This window comes from Sabethes cyaneus, chromosome 2, assembly GCF_943734655.1.
Source record: "Sabethes cyaneus chromosome 2, idSabCyanKW18_F2, whole genome shotgun sequence".
Taxonomy (NCBI): Eukaryota; Metazoa; Arthropoda; class Insecta; order Diptera; family Culicidae; genus Sabethes; species Sabethes cyaneus.
In genome coordinates, this window is record NC_071354.1 from 5,584,293 (window position 1) to 5,607,603 (window position 23,311).

Here is a 23,311-nt window from a genome sequence, read left to right on the forward strand (position 1 = left end):
TAGATGCTAATTTGACAACTGTGCCTCAACTAAACAGAATTTGAAAAAGTAGTGTGTTCGTGATCGTCGTTAGAGTAGGCCGGTTACCAACGGGACTGGATTCTTCACAGTAAAATAAAACGCTAGATTGTCTGACGGCAACCATCCGCCAATGGCGGTGGCTGCTAGTGCACTGAATATGATTGCTATTTATTGATCGCCTTTTACTACAAGTGTAAGTAAATAGATTTCTCCACGTTCAGAACAATAGCTCCTGCATATCACGTTCACGTTCGATCCAACGGATAATAGTCTTGTGTGACTAGATTCAGCAGGACAATAGAAGCTAACTGCCAGGGAATATTACAATGCGGCTTTCTGCAGCAACATAGTGTAAAGGGCAATTGTAGAGCTAATTATTATCTACGATATTGTTGAACAAAGTATGTATAATTTTATCTTTCGTACTTACGGCGCTATGGGGCTGCTACCCCGTTGGTAGCCAAATGAGCACTCCTTTTGCTACCAACGGGGTAGCAGCCCCATAAATACGAAAGATAGAACTATACTTTCTTCAACAATAATGTAGATAATAATTAGCTCTACAAATGCCCTTTACACTACTTTTTCGAATTCTGTTTAGTTGACGCGCTGCAGTTAAATGAGCATCTACTGAGCAAAAAACCGAGAATGAAGCCTGTATGTAAGTGTACAGCAGTGGCAAAAAGAAACTCAGGCAACGCTTCTCCCGGAAGACGATGGCAGAGAGACAGACCAGCACCAGCTTGGGGAGAAATCATGTGGAAAATTTGCAATAGTACGCCTGGAACCGACAACATAAACAATGAACTGTTGAAGTATGGCACAGAGAACATGCAGGGAACTAACCGAAATGATAAAGCAAGCATTCAGACTAAACAAGATGCCTGAGAAATGGACAACTGTACAGGTATATGCTGGCGGAGGTGTAGATTTCCGTCCAGCTTTATTACCGGGGGGATCTCCGTGCGTGGTTGTAAAAGGTGGGATACTTTGTTGGGCAGGATGTTGGGCTGCCGAGGCCTATTCCAGTACTCTGGCGAATGTCGCCGAGACACCAAGATGAATAGTGGAACGTAGGTGTGGGGCTTTTATTGTGGATATCTTTCGCGGGACGTGCCTTGTGATGGGCGTAGATCCAGCGTGAATCCAGGATAATTAGGTTGGATGGAGAGTATTGTTATAGATCATGCTAGAAACGGCGTGAAAACTCAAAAATTAGATTCCACTCCCCACTTCTTTATACAGGTTCCAATCCCGAAAATCGCTATAGCGAAAAACGAGTACAGATACATCACCATATGCCTAACGGCGTACCAAATATATGCAAAAATTCTGCTAAATCGACTAATTAACCAAATGGCTCCATTCCCAATTCACCTGATCCACTTGTTAGCATTAGTAGGTCTGGAAATAAATGAGAAAAAAACAAAGGTCCTATTTAGGGATCCCTATAATAGTACAGCGCAAATGCAGCGCCAGATACATCAAGAAAGTTCGCCAAATACGAGCAGCTTACTAAGGCAGACAACCACCTCAAGTAGAGAGAATAAAGAAGCGTACAAGACTTTCTTTCACCTATGCGGGTTCCTGAAAAAGCATACTCTAGAGTGGAATGTGGTAAAGTGACTGTATCATTACCACGTCACGCCAGAGATGACGTATGGACTAGAGGTCTCGATCATGCTTAAACGGAATCAAAGTTCCTTAAGAAGAATGGAAAATGAGATGCCTCTCACTTTGAAGGAGCTGAACAAAGTACGGAATTCTGATCAGCGGGCGACAGAACGGAACACGTCGCGCAATTGACTTAGACAGGAATGGAGAGCGCAAGCAATTCGAACAGAAAATCTCAAGACTCGATCGGACACACCTTGAGAGAAGAAACGAACGAGATCTGCAGAGACGCACTCGACTGGAACGCGCGTGAATAGCCTAGAAGAAGCAGACCCAGAGGCTCATTGCGACGCAATTTAGCAAACAACATCCGAACTGTAGACAGGTAACCGTCGGCAGTGGAGATCGCTGATTTCAACCCTTTGTTCTGCCGAACCGGTGGACATGGACACATAAGTAAGTGGTACAAGTACCCAAAAGAAGAGGAAACACAGTTCAAAATTATTTGTTTACGAAATGGAAAATATTCTGTTTGAAACACGAAACATGGTTACTTGGATCCGTTTTCAAGTGTCAAATCATACAGATTTTAGGGGCTTTCTTTTTTGACGCGTAAAACCGACGGAATCGGACAATTATTTAACTTTAATGTTCAATATTTATTTTCGCTTTGCTTTTCACAGTCAAATCCAAGTGAATGCAAATATTTTAAACAAAAACAGAACGGCACTTGATGTAGTTTATGGCGTAAGTTATGTGTTATATTCCGTAAGTAGATTAACGATGCATGACTTTTTTTTTGGTTATTGTTTGCGCGAGTTTGTTTTTTTTTCTTCTTATTTGTGTATTGTTTCATATTAAGTAACAATTAAGTTAGGATCGAATCTCCTAATATGTCTTTACATAATAATACAGCGTTTTTGCTTAGGATTAGAATGGCCATCGCCGTTCGCCCCATGATGATGGAGATGGCCATTCGCAGTCTGCTTATCAAGAAAATTTTCATCATTCTCGTTTTCTGTCTTTCGATTATTGTGCCCTTGTGCCTGCTGGTTATCGATTCGACGATTTCTAACCTGAACATCGCTCATATAATCGCTGTCAGCATCTTCGGCATCCTCGCCACTGCTGCTAAACGTATCGGAAGACAGGGCTAGAATGTCATCAAAACTCGTAACAGCAAACTGATGAATCCGCCCGAGTAGATTGGGATCCTCCGGTAGAATGAACATTTCATCCAGTCGCTTGCTGCGCAAGGTCTCCGACAACCAACTGGTTACCGCTTCGGTTAGATTATTCGAATCGTTATCAGCGTAGGAACTACTGGCGGAGGATTTTCGTTCCTCTCCACCAAAGCTGACGGTTGAAACGGTACAGGCCGCCGGGCTCTGCACACCAGAATCGTAGGCTTCGGAATACTCCTTCTCGCTAAAATGCTTACATTCGCTGTCTTCCTCTGATTTATTTTCCGAACAGTGCGAGTCCCGCTTGCTAGACTGCGGCGTTAGACAGCCATCAGAGATTTGGGCAACGGGAAATTCTTCCGATAGATCGTTATTGTCTGCTAGCTTCTCTAAGCAGCCGTTTAACTTCGGTTCGCTTTTTGATGCTGCTTCTGTTTTTTCAATAGAAACTACATCAGTCAATAGGATATCACACTGTTCTCGGTTGTCCTGTTTCAAGCCCTCATAACATGTGCTTTCATTGGTCGTAGCGAAATCAGTACCAGTACTAATGTCAACGGATTCTAAATTCAAATTGTATTGAATATTGTTTATTAGCATATCACAGACCTCACTAGCATGCGGTGGGTCGTCATTCTGAACATCTTTTAAGGTCGATTCTAGCATCAACAGAGCACCATTATCCGTTTGGTTCTCCAACAATTCAGCAGGAAACTCAACGGGATCTTCAAGCACATTTGTATTTTCTTCTAGGGGGCAAGACTCCTGCTGGGAATCGTCCTGTTCAAGTGATGAGGTTTCCAATTTTTCCGGCATGTCTTCCACATCATCTTGGTGAGCCTCACGTTCCTCAAGCGGAGAAGCTTTTGGCAAATCCTCATCTTCATCCTCGTCGACGTCTTCTATCACCTTCTCATATTTCGAGACTGAAACAACAAACTCCGGCTCAATTACCTCAAAGCCTGTCTGCTGCTGACCGAGGTTGCCTCTCTTCGGTTTCTTTCCCTTGCTTTTGGCAGTCTTTTTCCCCTTCTTCGAGATCCGTTCGTCTTTTTTAGCTTGCTTGGTCGCAAAATTGGCACTGCCACACAAAGTAGGTTCCTCCAATGGCTGCGGCGTTAGGCACAGCACATTTTCCCCGGAAGATGCTTCCGATATTTCCTCGCGGATGGCTTCCATTTTGGTCATGGTGCGTGTGTCAATGTGGCGCAGCTCGCGATCCTCGTCCACTATCTCCTTACCATGGCGTACCGTTCGCCAAACGTTGGCGCTTTCGGCTTGCTGTGCATTCACGCTTCCCGTTTTGGTGAGATCGATGTTCTGCTCGGCAAACGCCAGTGTAGATTCGATAAGATCCTTCTTACGGTTCTGCGATTTCTGCAGTTTCCTGCCACCCTGCGACGGCACCGACGCCGGCTTCGGTGGTTGAGATCGGATGCTGTCTAAGCTTTGTGCTGCTCGTGAAGTAGGAGTGGTGGTTGGCTTTGCGGCGGATGGCGAAGGAATATTTGAGATATCCTCCACGTTGGGTGATTGATTGGAAAGCGCTTGCGTTTGGTGATTAATTTGCGAAGCAGTATCTTCGGTGGGTACTTCGGACGCCACGAATTCGTGAGGCTCAGCAAAAGCAACCTACGGAAACGGAACCATTATTGTCAGGTCACATGCAAGTTAAAGACAGACTTACCTCCTCCGGAGGTACATCAACAGGAACTTCCATGTAGTACTGTGAACAGACAAATTATTTGTTTCTAATTATTAAGGGCATAGGAACTAACCTAACGAATCACTTACCTCCTCCCAGCCTCTGTTCCACTTCTTGCGTTTTTTAAAACTAAACTGTTTTGCGTATTCTTCTTCACTCAAGAACCCGACTTGGTTATAATAGACTGCTAGAAGCAAATTATTTTCTATAGTTAGTAACTCCCATTTAGAAAAAAATAAACGTACCGTCTTCGGCCACCGGAAATGGAGCCATCACACAGCCAGGATAGTAGTAAGCATTATAAAATTGAGCATAATCATAAGCGTTTACGTAAGGCGATAAGATTGGCTGCTGCGGGACGAATTGCTCCATGTCAGCCCCCGCAGGTAGGATTTCTTCCACTTCCTCGACAGTCTGCTGCTGTTCGGCTGCGACAGCGTCGTCGCAAATCGCACCAGCCTGCTCGTACGCTGGATGAGCAGATTCTTCCGTCGCAGGATAGGAAGCAGTACTATCGGGAAACAACATGCTGCTGTCTACATTGTCCGCCGCATCGGCGGCGGGCTGATTGATTGCACTTTCAACAGGATTATCCTCGGTATTGACCATGTCCGGCATCTGGGTCTGATTGCAAGCGTGTAGCTCGTCCACATGCTCGAGATCTGCTGGCTCCTCCTGGTCGAACACGGTCGATGCCTGGCAGTTGTAGTTGGGAGGATAGATATATGTTTGACCACCGTTCATGTATGAGAATCCATTGTTATCGATTGCGAACCCTGAAACCATAGTCTAATTTGAATACATTATCCTAAAAACTAAGTAGAAGAAACTTTCACTTACCATTCATCACAAGCACACCACTTTGGTCGAAATAGCCAAAGTATGGGGTGGGATATTCTAGAAAGTGTCCTTCAGTCAGGTAAGTCGAATCGGACATGACCGATTCGGCGGTAGAAACGCTTCCGCTGCCGGTAGCGGTGTCACTGCCATCGATCGGAGTGCCACCGTTGGCAGAGGAACTTAGAACACTGCTGTCGGTCGCCGTCGTTGTGCGTCTTTTCGGTCGCGACAGGTAGCCTTTCTTGAACAGGACGTCCTGTCGTGGGGTGGTTATTTTCGTGTATTCTTCTGTAGAATTAAAACATTAATAGTTGTTTTTTAGAGTTTGACCAATTAGCCACATTACCTTCGTTTATAGTGATGGTTTCGTTTTGTTCGTTCTTGGCTTCGGCAGTATAATGGGTGGAGTGTGCACTAGTTCTATTGCTATAGCTGCCGCCTCCATTATGATGACTATAATGAGACTTTCCGTTAGCGTTACTACTACTGTTGTGATAGTGGCTGTTGTGACTACTGAAGTGATTTTTGGGAAAGCGCATGTGATTCCTGTGCGAGTAGGGAAGTCGACCGTTCGAATGTGGAGAGTGGCCTCGTTCTTCGTCGTTTAGCCTTTCTCGATTTATGCTCACGTTTGCTCCGTGCTCACCGGCATCCTCCTTTGGGGCACTGTCATAGTGTGAGTTCGATCCATCGACCGTAAGGTAATTTCGAGTGCCGTCCGAGCTGACAACTGCCGTGTAAGTTTTTCTCCCTCGAGATGCTGATTTGAGTTTTTCATCTGCAATGATATAATGAAATTAGCAAGGCCTGCTTTGGTGAACGAGAGAACTATACACTAGTGCAAGTCATGATGATTGGCAAATGCAACCCGGTCACATCAGGGCAAATTTCAAGTGGCCTGTATTTTTTAATTATTATCGGAATTATTTTTGGGACGAATTCAGTTTTTTTCGTTATGCAAGCCAGCAATTGTAGCAAATTGCATAATCAACAATTACGTTACATTTTAATGTTAAACATAAATGACCTTGCTGAAATGTGAATGAAACGAGAAGGTTGCTCAACTGTGCCACAATAAAACTATGAAAATATATTAAATCTTATTAATTATATTTGTTACTAACTGACCCGGCAAACTAAACTGTGGCAATTAAACTGTGCTGTATATAAATTGTAAATCTCGGATAATCTTTGTCACGATCTCGAGTTTTGTAAGTTTCTGAGTACTTTAACTCTGACCCTGAGACTTTAACCTTATGATTCATTTTGACAGTTACGTAACTATGAAACATGGGAAGTTTAAATTAAATTTAAATTAATTTAAATTTTTCTTCGCAGAAAACAAATCTCCGTACTGCTACGCTCCCGTGATTGTATAACATTTCGCCGAATACCATTCCGCAAAAAACCAAATCTCGGTTGACCATAACGCGGAATACCATTTCCCGTATAACCTAGTTACAGAAAGTACCATTACACTGAAAACATCTCGCGGGTCTCGCTGTTGCTCGTTCGGACCCAACTGAAGGAAATAATAATAGAGATCAGTAGATCTAGCAAAACAAATAAACCTAGACAGAAGTAGTTTCTGCGGGAGCGGGGGCTGGAGGGGTCTCAAACCACCATGGAAAAATTCTGCCTCCAAAAAACCCCCACATGCCCAATTTTGTTCCATTTGGTTGATTAGTTCTCAAGTTATGAGCAAGTTTGTGTTTCATTTGTATGGGAGCCCCCCCCCCTTCTTAGAGAACATTTCCTAAATTTAGTTCCATTTCCTTGATTAGTTCTCGAGTTATGCGGATATTTTTATTTATTGAATAAAATTCATCTGACAAAATATTGTCTTAATGAAAAATAAAACGAACACAGGATCATGACAGTCTTCTCATAAAAACATTTTGTCCGTATTGTCGACTACGAGGTGTAAAAACTTGCGTTGACTTATAACTCTCTCTGGAGCATAGAAGTAAAACTGCCGGAGTAGTTCAGGCGAATCGCCTTCCGAAGTGATGATCTTAGCAGCAAAGACAGCTTGTGAGATGAATCTTCTCCGTTCTAGGGTATCAATTTCAAGTAGCCGGCAGCGATCAGCGTAGGAAGGCAGGTTCGTAGCATCACGCCATGGTAGCCAACGAAGTGAGTAGCGAACAACCTTTTTTTGTACTCTCTCGAATCTAGCAATCCAACACGCTTGGTATGGACACCATACCACACTACTAAACTCATGAACTGAGCGGACTAGTGCGCAATACAACGCCAGTAGGCACAGCGGGTCGCGAAAGTCTTCGGAGATTTTGAATATAAAGCCAAGTTGTCTGCTAGCTTTGGTCAGAATGTCGTTGGAGTGAGGTTTGAAGGTCAACTCACAGTCAAGAGTAACTCCCAAGTTTTTAATTTGGTAGACCCGTTGAAGTCTGTGTCCAGCAATTGAATAAGTAAACATGATCGGTTTCTGTCTACGGTGAAAGGTTATCACATTGCATTTGTTGATACTAAGTGTCCAAAAATTCCGGGAGCACCAACACTGCATACGATCTACACTTAGTTGCAAGTAGCCGCAATTATTACTACTGTTGATGGTGTTATATATTTTGACGTCGTCGGCGTAAAACAGGCGGCATCCAGATGGCAGTATGACAGAAAGTTCGTTGATAAATAACGAGAACAAAAGTGGCCCAAGGTTACTACCCTGGGGAACACCCGAAACATTCGTAAACACTTCGGAACTAGCAGTTCCGATCTTAACGCGAAGCGATCGGTTTATCAGATAGGATCTGAATCAGGCGACTAAGGATCTTTGACTCCAAGTTTTTCTAGTTTCCTTAACAGTATTTCGTGATCCGCTCGATCAAATGCTGCCTTGAGATCAATGTAGACAGCATCAACTTGTCCACCGTTGTCCATTGTGCGAACGCATAGTGATGCAAATTCGGTCAAGTTTGTCGCAACAGACCGCTTGGGATAGAATCCACGCTGAGCAGTTGAAATGTAATTCTTACATGAGCAGAAAAGCGCCTCATTGATTATAATCTCAAAAACTTTAGAACAGCAGCATAAGGAGGTGATGCCTCTGTAATACCGAACGTCTCTCTCATCACCTTTCTTGAGAACAGGGAACATAAATGAGGATTTCCATAGTTCAGGAAATTTGTTCTCTTGCAGTGACCTGTTAAACAGTTTTGTAAGTGGAGTAATTAACACCTCCGAGCACAACTTTAGAATAGACGCTGGAATGCCATCGGAACGGGACCAGCAGCATAAGAAAGCTTTAACTTTTGGAGTGCAGACATTACGATTTGTTCACTAATGTGAAATGGACGGAACTCAAAAGTATCACTAGGACAGTCGTTGATGGCAATGGCGACTTGTGCAGGTGAGGCTGAGCGTTAGTTGAACGAATTCCTAAAGTGTTGGACGAAAAGATCGCACTTCTCAAGTTCAGAGTTGGCAACTTGTTCCCCAAGATGAACTGACACTGGCAGACCAGCCTCTTTCTTCTTGGAATTTACGCTTTGGATTCCTGCACAGAGATGCCTGTGTACGGAGAACATATCGTTGGTACAGAAATCTATTCAGTTTCTTGTAGTCGTTACTCGCACGGTTGAATTCCTGTTTTGTAAGGTGAGATCGATTCCGGCAGTATCTTCGTAGAGCTCTAGCCCTCAGCCGTTTTAGTCTGCGTAGGTGATTGTTAGACCAAGGAGGTTATAAAGGCGGGTGGGCGTCGGGTACAAATTCACTAATTAGGTTTAAGATTGTTCGCTGGAAATAATCGACGGCGTCGTCAATACATGTAGCAGAGTTTATTGTCTGCCAGTCAACGCGAGAGATAGCGGATTTGATTCCATTATGATCAGCTCGGCGAAAGTCCGGTGTACCATCATACCCGAAGGCATCCTCAAGAATGATCGGCGTTGGGTGGGAGATTCAACCGAACGTCCAAAGCAGGATGGTCTGCGTCGAGAGTGATCAAAGGCTCAATTCCATCCGAAACGGTGCAGACTGGCGTTGCGGCTTCGTTAGTCAAGACTAAATCAAGAAATCTGACGTTTTTGTAGGCAATACCATTGACTTGCATCAACCCATGTAGGGCAAAACCGTCGATAAGTGTAGAACTGGCAGCAGATAAAGCCATTAGGGAGTCGACCTGGAAAGACCCGTCGCTCGACTTGCACCACCGGAGCTGAGGTTGATTATAGTCCTCAAACTGCAGAGCATAGTCACTGAGTTCCAAGTTGGAGAAAACAGCACCGATAGAGTCCACGTGCTCATGAATGCTGTTAATATCGTTACGACGATCCGGGGGCAAATAGATGACACCCACACTCACAACTCGACGAGGTGTAGCGATTCTGACCCATAGCTGCTCTATAGCATTGGACACAGGCGTTGGATCGATATAACTGTTCCATCGAGTTGAAACAGCAATCAGAACACCCCCGCCACGGGTTTTTCTACTTTTCGAGGGGTTACGATCGGTGCGATGGACAGCAAAGCCATTGCCGAACTGTTGCGCACTGTACAAACATTCGTCCAGCCATGTGTGCGTAGTCGCACTCGCTAGCAGCCAAAAAGAAAGGGTCTACCTTTGTCCGTAATCCTCGCACGTTCTGATAGTAACAACGCATTGGACGGTTATCGTCCACCTCGCTCGTTGGGGTTTAGTGGCCTAGAAGCGCAGAGCGGATCAGTGGTGGGATGCAGGCTTGAAAGTTGGTACTTGCCATGAATGCAATGTTGGAAACTTCGTTCCCCGCAACTGCACGTAGGACCAGGACGACTGTTGAACGCAGGCATGAAAGGCGCGACTACGGCGGGGGGGTCAGGAGTTCTCACAATGTTATTTGTATGGGAGCCACCCCTCTCAGAGTTATATGTTAAAGGATCGTAAAAACAGAGGACGTTAATATCAATAGAAGTAAAAAGAGATTCTAGTCTAGTAAGCTTGTTTATTCCACCGGGGTTGGAAAAGCGCCACCTGGAAGAGTAGGAATATGCATATGAATATGTTGGAGCGGCTGGATCGTTCTTAGGAAACGCGAAAGTTCTACCAGAAACTGAACGAATCTCGCAAAGGCTTTGTGCCGCGAGACGAAATGTGTCGGGATAAGAGTGGCAGTATTCTGACCGACGATCGTAAGGTGACCGGAAAACCATGGCGGCCGGGAAAACAATTTCGGCGGTACAACAAACGGGGAAGAGGTGCCAGCCCCAACGATAGGCGAAGTTAAGGAGGCCATCATGCAGCTAAAGAACAACAAGTCAGCTGGAAAAGATGGCATCGGAGCGGAGCTTATTAAAACTTTGTATTGACTAATTGTTAGAATTTGGGACACGGAACAGCTGGAAAGATGGCGTTATCTGCCCGATCTATAAAAAGGGCGACAAGTTGGACTGTGAGAACTATCGAGCGATCACCGTTCTCAATGCCGCCTATAAAGTGCTGTCCCAAATCATTTTCCGCCGTCTATCACATATTGCGAATAGATTTGTGGGAACTTATCAAGCCGGCTTCGTCGAAGGTCGGTCTACAACGGATCAAATATTTACATTGCGGTAAATTCTTGAAAAGGGCCGTGAATACAAAGTGGCTACGCACTATTTGTTCGTTGACTTCAAACCCGCATATGATACCATCGACCGGACAAAGCTATGGAAATTCATGGACGAAAACAGTTTCCCCAGCAAGCACATCAACCTGATTCAATCTACGGTGGATGGTACTTAGTGCTGTGGCCGGATTTCGGGTGGAAATTCATTCGAATCAAACAGAGAGTATCATCTGAGAGTATCAGCTGAACAGTACACCACACTAAAACGCGAAGCAGAAAAGAATTGGTTACAGGTAAATACATCTAAAACAAAGAACATGCTGGCCAGTGAAACCGAGGCCGACCGATGCCGCTTGGGCAGTAGTACGATCGACGGCGATGAGTTTGAGGTAGTTATCTACCTTGGCTCACTGGTAACGATGAACAATGACACCAACCGTGAGATTCGGAGGCGTATTGTCAGCGGAAGTTGTGCTTGCAAGCAATTGTGGTCGAGCAGACTAAGTCCCCGTACACAGTGTATTCTGTACAAGACGCTCATTAAACCGGTTGTTCTCTACGGGCATTAAACATGGACAATGCACTAGGAGGACCTGCGAGTGCTTGGAGTTTTCGAAAGACGAGTGCTAAGAACGGTCTCCCGTGCCGTACAGGAGAACGAAGTATAGAGGCGCGCGATGAATCATGAACTCGCACAGCTCTATGGCGAACCCAGTATCTAAAAAGCAGCTAAAGCTGGACGGATTCGATCGATGGGCAGGGCATGTTGCAAGAATGCCAGACAACTACGCTGCAAAGATGGTGTTTGCCCCAAGTCTGGTAGGGACAAGACGACCAGGAGCGCAGCGAGCAAGATGGTTAGACCAGGTGGAGCGAGATCTGGCGGAAAGTACACGATGCCCGAGGAATTGGAGAGCGCTAGCCAGGTACGAGTAGATCGGAGAAACCTTGTTAAACAGTTCGAAAACAGACACTCATGAAAAACCTGCAAGCCGTAGGCGAAATACGTATCTGTCGCGAATAAATATAACTAGTAGAATTTGATTGGAAAAGTTTTCTTTTTTTTATTTAATTTCAGGTTTCGTATTCTACTAAGACGCTCCAAAAACTTGGTATACTTTGGTTTGGAATACATACCTTTTTGAAAATTACACTTCATGCTTGCGACCAAGGTCAGCAGTACATAATAAGAGGAAGCACAGAACAGACAACGATAAACGGGATAGGAAATGAGTTAAAAAGCGAAAACAAGACGAGAACCCGGACAGGCAATGACAAAAAATGAAGAAAAACTGGGTTGAAAACGAGAAAAAACGAAAAAAGATGAACGGAACTGAGGAAAATCAGAACTCAGGAAAAAGGCGAAAACGGGACACGAAGAGAAGAGAAACGGAACAGAGGAAGAGGAGGTAATAATCAAATAATATAAAAACTGGCACGAATAAAAAGTGAAAGAAAAAACGTGACAGACTGGGAAGAAAATGCAACACAAAAAGAAAAAAGCGGAAAAGAAGGAAACGAGGGAAAAGAACAAGAGAGATAAGGGGAAAGGGAATATTTTACAGAACACAACAGCGAAAAAGAAACCCGATAAAGTGTAGGAGATATAGTAGGCATGGCGTAGAGTAGAAGTATATATAAGATTGACATTCACTGTAAAATGATTAGTAGAATTCGAAAAGTTCACGAATAAACGTTGTTTTTAATAATTGGTTACAAAAGGAAACGAGGAAAACGGAGAACTCGGTGATCCAACGAGATATAAAAGGAGAAAAATGGAACAAAAATCGAGATAATGGGACAGATATAGAAAATAAGAGAAAAACGGACTAAAGAAAACGGTAAAGGGAGAAAAAGACGGAAAACCGGAAAGAATTTAAAAAAATGAGTGAAAAACATGACGGAAAACTGAACGGAAAATTAGAAAAAATAGGACAGGAAACGGTAAAACACGAATAATGACAGGAAAGGAAAGATGGCATAGAAGAAAGGATAACAAGAGATAAAGAGGAAAAACGGAAAAAAGTTAGAGCAAAAACCAAGGAAACGGTACAGGAGGGGAGAAAAACAAACGGAACAAGAAGTGAAAAAAGGACTAAAAAGGAGAAGGAAATAAACAGAATAAAAAGAGATAAAACTTGTGACAGAATAAGACGAAAAATGTAAATTCTAATTGTAAATAAAACTTCGTGTTTGATTTTGTGTCCATGTTCGGTTTCAATTCTAAATCGAATCCAGTTCAATTTATAATAAAATTTTGAGTTTAATTTCAAATAAAAACTTTTAGTTCTGTTTTAAGACAATTTGTATGTCCTAGTAAAACTGGCAGCCCGAAAAACTTCAAAATGAACTCCAATTTCAAATCAAATTTCCAGTTTAATACCTATGAAGTAAAGTTTCAAGCCCAAACTAGTTCAAATTCAAGTCTGGTTTAATATTCTATGTCAAGTCTAATTTCAACTTTGATTTTAAATCTAATTGCACCTGAAAGTCCGGAGTTTTGAGATAAGTAATAGTACACTGAGAAAATTTTTCGTATAGTTTCTATGTGTCCCACATATAGATTTTTGCAATGTGCCCAGTAAATGATCTTTATGTGCCAAACAGTTATCATCGAAAAACTTGCACATACTTTTCATATGCGTATAATTTTTATGTGTATAATTGCACATACTATTCATATGGGTATAATTTGTATGTGTAGTTCTGGGAGGATTGTGTTTATATGCGGCACATGAAAATCATATGGGATTTCATATGGAAATTTACTGCAGAATATTTTGAGTGTAGATTGGCCATCCTGCGATTACTTCGGTTTTCCAGCCCAAAACATGCTTTTGAAAGGTCGGGGGACCCACCTTTTGTTTATGTCTGGGCACGCTAGTGTCCATCAGCGATTTGACACTTCAAATCCAAGCAGGCTAAAATTTTTCATATGCTTTTTTTCTGATGAATTTATATGGGTACAGAATGACTATCATTGAACTAAATGTTGTTACATTGTTGGTTTTGTTTTAACCCAATCGCAGCCAAAAGATAAAATTATCGATTCATGTTGAGTTTTTCTAGATGTTTCACAGAAAGGGAGCGGCCTCGGCTTAACAATCGAATGCGTTATTTTTAAAGTTATCCAGTTCACTTCAAATTAAGCAGTCGCGCAGTTCTTAAAGAAGAGCATACATCGTGTATCAAAAGCCACGAATAATTAGAAAAATCAACAAAACGTGCTGAATGCCTCACCCCTGCGGGTTAGCTCGTCCGTTTGTACCTACATCTGCATACAAACACGCCTCGCACCTAAAGTGTGTTTAAGTGTAGGTAAAGATATCACTTTTTCGTCCAGCGCAGCGTATGCATAGAAGTGAAATGCGAGCACGCTTTCCTGTCAAATCGAAACCGGGCAGGACCCATGTGATTTTAAATTCTCGTGTGGCGACCGCGACACACATGTGCTTTCAACACAAAATGGACCTCGGAAGAGCATTGACATGATTGACGTTTGGAAGAAAATACCTAGTGAGGGTAAATTTAAATCTCAGTCAGTATCTTTAGCTTACCGGCTTCGTTGTCAGCGACTGCTGGTGGATCCGTTGTTGCTGTGGCACTGGCTAATGACAGAGACACCCATTTCGTTTTTTTCCTGGCACCCTTCGCCATTGAGTGCGGCCTGAGGGAACTGATGCTGTTGTTGATGCTGCTACTTCAACGGATCCCGCCGTTGTGAATGTTGCAATGCACCAGCAAACTTAATCAATTCACTGTCGTTTCCTTCGTGCAGAACGTTTGAAGGGTTTTCAAAACTTTTTCTTTTTTTTTCACTTGGTCAGTGCACACAAAATATATAAACTGTCTTCTCTATAAATATAAGCTAAAAGTGAGATAGATTGACTTAGCAAGGGCACAACTTAGGGACACACTGTTATTTTGACGAGTATGCAAATATTTTCTCGTAAACTATCAGCAGAAACCAACGTACACTTCTATAATCATCGCCATCATTGTCGTCTTCGCTGTTGCATAACCGTCGTGGTTGCCTCTTGCGCTGCCGCACCGCGTGTGGCTATAAATTAGACTACGAGACTCACGTGCCTCTGATGATGTCGGCTATGCTATACTCTAAAATCTAATCGCTGCCAAAATGTATACACTCTCCTCACATGAATTTGCACACAGGGCCACTGCACTGTGATTCTTTTTTTCTTCAGATCAACTATGCTTAGGCCTTGTAAATTTCGGGCTTGCTTTGGTGATTCACCGGCTGCTAGTTTGTCCGTGCGAACCTAAACCGGCGGATTTAATTCATCAAATGCAATGATCGGGCAAAATTGTGGAGAAATTTCTAGCTCTTTCCTTGCTTCTACACTATATCGACACAATCAGCTGTGTTATGTAATTTAAAAACTGCAATCTCGTGCTCCAAAAGCTGTGCTCTTACTCGCTCCGAAATACTTCGCACTAACAAATCTTAAACGTTTGACAGCAGCTTCTAATCGGAACAATCTATTAACACAATTTCAAAGAGATATCCACGATAATCAATACAATAGAATGTTCTACTTTCGACCTCTGTTTGCCGATAGGTGCCGTACTCCGGTCGACGATTTTTACACTGTATTGTTAAGTTTCCTATCGCTCCACACACAACCGACTGGACTCGTTGATAATATATTTTTTTATAAATTCGAAATGGATTAAAAGCTCGCGATTGGAGTCAGTGAAGGTTACACTATACACTATATTTTTATTCTTCTGCAGCGATAGTACCTGCTACTGAGTACTGACTACTGGTAGCGGAACTTACGAGCACTGGATTCCGGAATTCCGGTCGAACATGTACAAAATAACTGGGATTGTTCGTAGCTAGGGGGAAAATCGATACCAGCAGGCCCGGCTTTCCACGGTAGGTGGCAAGTATGCACTAATAGATCTTCTGGAAGCATGCACCACAATGACCGTGCTTGCTACTGCTGTCAGTGAATGATTATACAACACTTTTTCTGACAATCTTCTGTCCACGGTGATGGCGACAACTAAGAGTTCGTCCCAACAGCGGTAAAAACCACAATATTCTCTGGCTTAGCATGTTCGATACTGAAGTGCTATTTCAGTACCACCGTTTCACTGCTCATTCGTCGTTGTCTATTTTTTTCGTAAATTTCCTCTCGCTGAAATGTCAGTATGTCCTCGCGTAGCATTCTACTCATTTTCCCGTTATTTGCGCTCTCTAGTCCGTTTGCTCCTGTATGATGTGCTCCGGTGAAAAGAAAAAAAAATATAAGCAGATTGAGCTCTACGAAAGAGAATCTTCCGATTACCTAACTGCGTGTTTTTCCACTGGTATTGCATAGAAAACCAGCGTGAATCTAACACATTCAACACTATTGACATTCTCATAGGAAAAACATATTTTCTAGTTGAGAATTGAACACGATTTTGCTCTCTCTCAACTACCGGCAACTTTTGAATGTCATAGACCGAATGTTGCGCTTGTATGCCATCCATATGCTAAATGCGCGTTCGATCGGCGCCCAGCTGAGATAGCGAATTTCGCCATACCGGCTAGATGTGTTATCAGATTTTGTCGAACTTCATACAAGCAAAATGCACAAATCGTATACGGTATAAAAACTGCAAGAAACTATTTGCTGAATAAGCAAATATTTTTCACGATTAACTGCAACGATAATCAGAAAGAGCCCCGCATTTAGAAGATTAAATGCGATAGCTAGATTGATGTATGTAATGTTTGTATTGGCCAAAGATTGATTTTATGTAAGCAAAAGATCCAAAAATTCATTTTCTTCAATTGACAATACTGTAAAAACGTTACCTGATGGAATCAGCACTTATAGGTACTTTTGCTTTGGATTACAGCGTTTAATTTGATTTGAATGTTAACGTTTTAGACTAAAAATGTTTCGTGTGTGGGTTTTTTCTAAGTCTGTCTATCAAATTCTTTCTGGAAATTTAGAATGATTTGCAGTTTAATAATTTTTCACCAATTTGACATGCAACTGTAACAATAATATGAGTGTTCAAACAAGTTTAAAGTCAACATATTTTTTTATATTATTTCGCGCTCAACGGAATCGTGCTTAGAACAAACTTTTAAATTGCATTGTAACGTATGTCACCCACTTAGTTGATAACTTTGTTAAAAGTTAAGAAAATTCAGACCATTGAATAAACATAACATACTGAGTACTAATCACGTTGCAGTTTTAAAACGCAATTTAGCCATAACTTAATAATAAATTTGGCCAATTTGATTTCGGGTCACAATCCATTGTTTATTGTATAGGTTAGCAATCCAATCATCAAGATCACTGCATTTTCTGCATCTTATTAGAACTACCTATTACTTAAGGAATTTTTGTAAATGTTCGCATATTTTTAAACTATTCGTAATTAACATTTCATTTCATTTGTTAAGAAAATCATACATTTTCAGGCACTTTCTCAAAAAACTACAAAATAGTTTCGCGGTAACTTGAACTTAACGCTGATGGCTGGTGGTGGTGGTGGTTGTTCTGGCTTCTGGGGATGTTTTGCGCTGGTTTCATGCAAGGGGTCTCCAACAGTAATGATTACTACGCACATTTGATGAAAGGGAAAAAAGTTACCTTTGATGTGTCCATGTCAGCCGGTCTCGCATCAGTAAAAAGGAATGAAATCAGAGATATCCACTGCCGACAGTTACTCGCCGTGGCTTTTACCTGTCGCCAGGATATATAAGTTCTCGTCTACAATCGTTGGCTAAGCTGCGTCGCCAAGAGCCTCTGGGTCTGCCTCTTCTATGCTGTCCTTGCGGATTCCAGTCGAGTGCTTCTCTGCGTTCTCTGCAGATCTCGTTCGCTCCTTTCCAAAAGATGTGCCCGATCCACTTCCACCTACGTACCTATCCACCTTTTCGCGTGCTTAATGGCGGCTAGTGGGTACACTTTTCGACAACGTTTATTTGCTTTCGGGAACCCCGCTCGCGTACGCTTGAAAGTTATACAACAACAATCAAGACTGGAAATATCAACTTGACGTGAATAAAGTTACCAAAGCCATGCTAACGTTTTCCGAAAGTTGTGCCCACTAGCCGCCATTATGCATGCGAAAAGGTCGATACGTATTTCTGTTGCTATCGGCTGTTGATGTAATCGACGATGGAGTTCCTCATTTGATATCCAGTTGTCAGACCACCAGGCACCGATTCAAAATACCTGCAGCTTTTGCGTTGTCTCGCAGGCATACAGCATCAGTACGGACACAGGTACGGATTTAACGTTTGAATTGAAACTTCGGGGTTTCGTATGTAGAGTAATCTGGTTTGAGCGCCAAATGTTTCACAGTCCTGCAAAGGCCCCCTGACCTTCCTGATCCGTGTGGCTATATCAGTCTTGGTATCACCATCGGGCGTTATCTAGCTACCAAGATATTCAAAGGCTTCCACCTGCTCAACTTGTACCGCTATTGTCAAGTTGGTGGGATTATCAGTGAGACCTGCGGCCTGGGAGCTCTCGAAGAGGTCGTCTAACGTGTTCTGCATATCGTTTCGGCGTTGTGCTTGCAAGACAATGTCGTCGGCTAGATCGGTCGAGGTCATTTAGCTGCTTGTTAGAGAATTCCAGAGGGCGATCCTCGATTTGATCTTCTGTTAATTGCTCCAACTAATATCTCCATAACAATGCGAAACAGAACCGGTGAGAAATTACATCTCTGTCTCACGCCAGCAGTAAGCCTTATAGGGTCGGATAAGACGCCGTTGTACAAAACCTTGCCCGTAAACGCCTCGTACTAAGGCTCGATGAGATGGACTAGCTTATCTGGAACTCCTCTACGCCTAAGTGCATCCCACATCGAACGCCTATTCGTAGTCAACGAACATCAGCAGAAGAGAGTCTTTTATTCCGTTGATCTACTCCAATATATTATGAAGCGTTGTGATATGGTCTACACATGATCGGTTACTGCACGGAATCCAGTTGGCTATCGCTGGAGTGTAGCGTCGATATTATCCTGGATCCTGTTGAGGATTACCTCACAGCTAACCTTACAGAGTACTTTTAGAGTAATATAAAGCAACATGAAGCCAGTTACCGCATTCAGTTAGGTTTCCTTTTTTAGGGACTTTGATCATCCAATCTGCATCCAGTCCGGAAAAGTTGCAGTTTCCCATATATTGCTGAAAAGCTGATGCATCATCTGGGCTAACAAAGATGGCTCAGCTCAGAGCATCTCGGTTAACAGTTGAATAACAGCTTGTCAAACGTTTGTTACTTAGTAATTGGCTGTACAAATGGTTGAACAAGCTACTATTCAAAAAAATTGGGAGCCTATTTTTGGCGCTGTATTGTATTTTATACTCTTGATGGCTGCTTCAATTTCATCCAGTGATGGCGTCTCAGAGTTGACGATTAATTCGACGAACTGTTGGCGTCATACGCTGCTGATTTTGTTGGTCTCTGACATTTGAAACACGGAAGACGTGTTCAAAATGCTCAGTCCATCGCTTGAGCTGTTCTGTACGGTCATTCAGTAACTGACCAGCTCTGTCCTTTAACGGAATTTTCGGTTATACTATTGATTACTTAATTCTGGCATTAGTTTTCAAAGGGTCGCATAATCAAACCTATTGCATGCATTTTGCGACATTCTAAAAACTGGCCAGAATTATATTGCGGCGGTTATGAAAAATCCGCATGCAGCGGCGGTGATAACGCGCTCAGGAGATAACCGCGAGATAAACGCAATATAATAATTTAGGTTTTATGGTTTGCAGTTCTACAAAATTACAGTTTTGTAGCATGGTTTTGATGAAAAACGATTGATTCCGTAAATTTTCATGTATTAAATTGCAGAAATCTGCTCTGCGGTGATCTTTTGATGGTTTGGTTCAACTGTCAAGATAACCGCGATGTGAGGATTTTTCTTGCAATCTGCAATAGCGTAAAAGACGTAAAAGACTTGTTAAGAGATTACAAAAGTAATCTCTGATTACTTTGCACCTACTGGAAACCCCTTGCGTGCCCCACCAGGTGTTCGCCAGTCTTTAAAAATGTTTAGTTCATCTTTATCTGTCTAGTTTGGCATTCGATGGTTTGTTTTCTTTTTCGGTGAGTTTTACAAATTCGGCGAGGACCACGAGCACTGCGACTGCTGAAAAAGACAAGATTGTCTGGCGAATTATTGCGGTCATCGTCATAGGAACTGAGATTATTATTTGTTTCACCTACAAAGGCTAATCGATCCGTTAAAAAATACCAGTCAAGATGGATAAAGAAACAGTCGTGCTGCAGCGCAAACTTGAATCCGAATTGAAAAACTACAAGGATGCCCAAAAAGGTTAGTACTGTCCCGTTTTCTGCTCTACGGTTCGTTTTAATTTATGCGATTTTTTAGACTTCAACAAACTGGTTCAACAGCAGCAGCTTCTCGATGGCCAGTACAATGAGAACAAGAATGTTTTGGAGGAGCTCCAACTGCTGAAGCCAACCAACACGGTAAGAAAATGTTCCCTATCATATAGGCGATTGCCATATGCCATATGGAACTAATTTTCCATTTTTACTCTCTTCTAGGTTTATAAACTGTACGGACCGGTGCTGGTAAAGCAGGAGTTGGAGGAAAGCAAGCAAAACGTAACCAAACGTATCGAGTACATCAATAAGGAGCTGAAAAAATGCACCGACAACATCGCTAGTCTCGAACAGAAGCAGGACAAATATCGAGCTAATCTGCAGAAACTACAGCGACAGTACCAGAGCCAGATTGCGCTTACGAAACCTTAAGGGACAGGGTGTGGGTCGTTTATCCGAGGGGAATCGAATGTCACTCTAATCTATCGAATGCTGGAAGGCTTAAAAACACTCATTTCGAAACCATTAAAGAAAGTCTAAGCAAATAATACGGTGTGGTTTTTATTAAACCTAGTTTGTAAATCAACATGCGTTCAGAATGTTTTTTAAGGTAAAAATTGTTTTGTTTCTTAACCTCTGGGCTCGTGCGAGCTCTGATAATCTGAAATTTGGGGATGGATCATCACCAACCTTGCGAAAAGGCGTAACTGCAGAATGTGAAGAATGCCAAATGAAACGGTTACTCTCTAAATTTACTTCTTTGGGTTTTAAAGATGTGAATTATATAAAATCGGTTTATTTAATAGAGTGTTAAACAGGTTTATCGAAAAAATGTTGACTTAATTGCATATCGGCGTAAAATGAGTCTGGCACTAAAGTAATCGATACTTTTGATTAAAGTATCGATATTGATTTTTAACGTCGCCCATTTTTACTGATAAGTCAAGTGATAATGATAAACACACGGTCGTTTCGTTTGTACGGAATATTATTTTAAAGCATATTTTCCCTCTTTGTTTTGTTAAAATAATGACCTTTTGTACGTGAATAACTAGTCGAAACGGCCACTCAATGGAGGTAAATCCACTGAGCATCATTATGGTGAAATCGGACAGTAAGGGTGATCGATTGCTGTTCCGCTATCCATTCCATGTTCCTCAGCAATTTCAAGCCAGTGTGGCCCTCGTGCGGAAGACTCCCTACTCGATTATGAACAGCAGTGACGACATCCTTCAAAATGCTCCTCCTGTAGTCTCCAACATTTGCTACGGTGAGTTCCAAAAAACTCAAAAAACAAGGATAAAATTCTAATATTTTTGTGTGACCGTTAGATCAGCTTTATGGGATACCCGACGACGTTTTGGCGACGCTTTTTGCCGTTAAATCGGAACTGTGCAATCAGAAGTTTGAACTGAAAGTTAACGATGTACGCTTTGTGTCCCACCCGACATTAGTTAAAATAGACGGCGAGGATCAGAAGAATGCCGTTTTTTACCGGATTAACATCGTATTTGCATTGCATGCTCAGGCAAGTTATTCTATCGTAAAATGTTACTACGAGCTGAGTAAACGAATCGGAGTAGGCCTGCTCTATGAAGAACGCCGGGCTAGTTATCTGTCAAACGAGATGAAAATGATGGTTGCCTGCATAGATGAGGTTGCTGCAGCAGCTCAAGAGCACGACTCTGGAACGACCGTCAATGCAATTGCGTTTGAAGCCATCCTAAGGGAAAGCAGTTTGGCACAGTTCATTAGAACAATTTATCAGGATCTGTGCACTACTGGTTTGCTTAATGTCACCCTTAATCAGTCGGTTACGTTAAGCTTTTGTTTGCCCCAAAAGGCACACCAGTTTCATAAGAAGGGAGTCATCGTTGAACCGGAAGCCATTGATAGGTGTCTCCACGCACTAAAACCCTATCACGGCATGTTGCTGCTAGTGGATCCTTCGGAGCTGTTAGATTGTGTCCCGCCGTCCGGTGCCCGCATGCTTTTGCAGCTCATCGAAGCTTACAATCCGTTGAAAAGTTTGCAAAATATGGCATCAGATGCAGATCTCGTAATTGATCACGTTTACCAGTTAGTCGGTCATCTGGTATATTGGGCTAAAGCCACTATTATTTATCCCCTGTGTGAAACAAACGTGTACGTTATTGCCCCCGACGCGCAACTTAACATACATTCCAACCTGCCCGATAAGTTCGCCACCAAATTCCCCGGTATGTCGCTGTTTGAGGTAATCAGTGACTTTTCACTGCCAACTTCCATTGGACATCTGACCACACCGTTGCAGCACCCCGCCCGCCAGGGGCGGCTAGCTCAGATGGTTCTCTGGATGCTGCAGCATCATCTGCTCATGCAACTGCACACTTACGTTCAGTTCATTGCCTCCTACGAAGAGGAAGACTGCGAAGTTCCGGCGAACGGCGACGCCGCGGAAGAATCCACATCAAATCAAGGAAAGCTTACGGTGTAAGGGTTTTACTGCAAGCTAGAAATTTTACCACTTTTCAATATTGCGTTTTTTTTTCTTTCTAGTTCTCCCCCGAGCACGTCAAGCCAACCGCTAGCTGTTCCGGTACAGCGCAAAATTTCTCTTACTGAGGACATGTTCCCAGACAGTTTAACGCTTGCTTCGACAACATCGAACACCCGTCCGTCGTCCGCTAGTCACCGGTCGAACATTAGCCACTCGAGCGTTGGTCAAACAGCGTCCAGTACGGATAACGATGAGAGCATAGCATCCATGGAAGATGAGGACAAAATCAAACGACTACTGTCGGTTTTCGACGAATGTGACCGAAAGACAATTGTAAAGATACCCGCTGCTTCCAACCCGGACGATCTGGCTCTGATGGTTCGGCTTTGGCAAGCGGGCTACTTTAAGGGAGATCATCATCTGGAGGAAATTATGTACTTTGAAAATCTGAGACGATCGCAACTTCTTCAGTTGGTGGACAAATTCCGCGGGGTTCTGATCATCTACGAAACGGAAGATCCAGCCATTGCTAGTCTGTACACCGTGTCACAGTAGGACAAATTGGTAAG

General features: G+C 42.8%; 3 protein-coding genes across 5 annotated transcripts; 2 read left to right on the forward strand and 1 right to left on the reverse strand.

The window, feature by feature from the left end:
• Positions 1–2,365: 2,365 nt before the first annotated feature.
• On the reverse strand, positions 2,366–15,941 carry LOC128734805 (uncharacterized). 3 transcript variants are annotated; one of them, XM_053829159.1, is made up of 8 exons: positions 15,718–15,941; positions 14,474–14,771; positions 5,711–6,142; positions 5,365–5,652; positions 4,770–5,300; positions 4,614–4,711; positions 4,507–4,545; positions 2,366–4,451 (listed from the first exon to the last, which is right to left on the reverse strand). In XM_053829159.1, exons 2-8 carry the CDS (start codon positions 14,571–14,573, stop codon positions 2,535–2,537), a joined length of 3,405 nt encoding a protein of 1,134 aa, XP_053685134.1. In that variant the 5' UTR covers positions 14,574–14,771; positions 15,718–15,941; the 3' UTR covers positions 2,366–2,534. The 3 variants fall into 3 exon arrangements, with proteins under 3 accessions (XP_053685134.1, XP_053685135.1, XP_053685133.1); XM_053829160.1 differs by having other exon boundaries at positions 4,614–4,708; positions 14,474–14,784; XM_053829158.1 differs by having other exon boundaries at positions 14,474–14,784.
• A 4,077-nt stretch (positions 15,942–20,018) lies between these two features.
• LOC128737564 (probable prefoldin subunit 6) lies at positions 20,019–20,812 on the forward strand. The gene is made up of 3 exons (XM_053832234.1): positions 20,019–20,249; positions 20,307–20,407; positions 20,486–20,812. Exons 1-3 carry the CDS (start codon positions 20,177–20,179, stop codon positions 20,693–20,695), a joined length of 384 nt encoding a protein of 127 aa, XP_053688209.1. The 5' UTR covers positions 20,019–20,176; the 3' UTR covers positions 20,696–20,812.
• A 431-nt stretch (positions 20,813–21,243) lies between these two features.
• Positions 21,244–23,310, forward strand: LOC128733849 (GATOR complex protein NPRL3). The gene is made up of 3 exons (XM_053827676.1): positions 21,244–21,533; positions 21,595–22,735; positions 22,802–23,310. Exons 1-3 carry the CDS (start codon positions 21,335–21,337, stop codon positions 23,295–23,297), a joined length of 1,836 nt encoding a protein of 611 aa, XP_053683651.1. The 5' UTR covers positions 21,244–21,334; the 3' UTR covers positions 23,298–23,310.
• The last annotated feature ends 1 nt before the right edge of the window (position 23,311 follows it).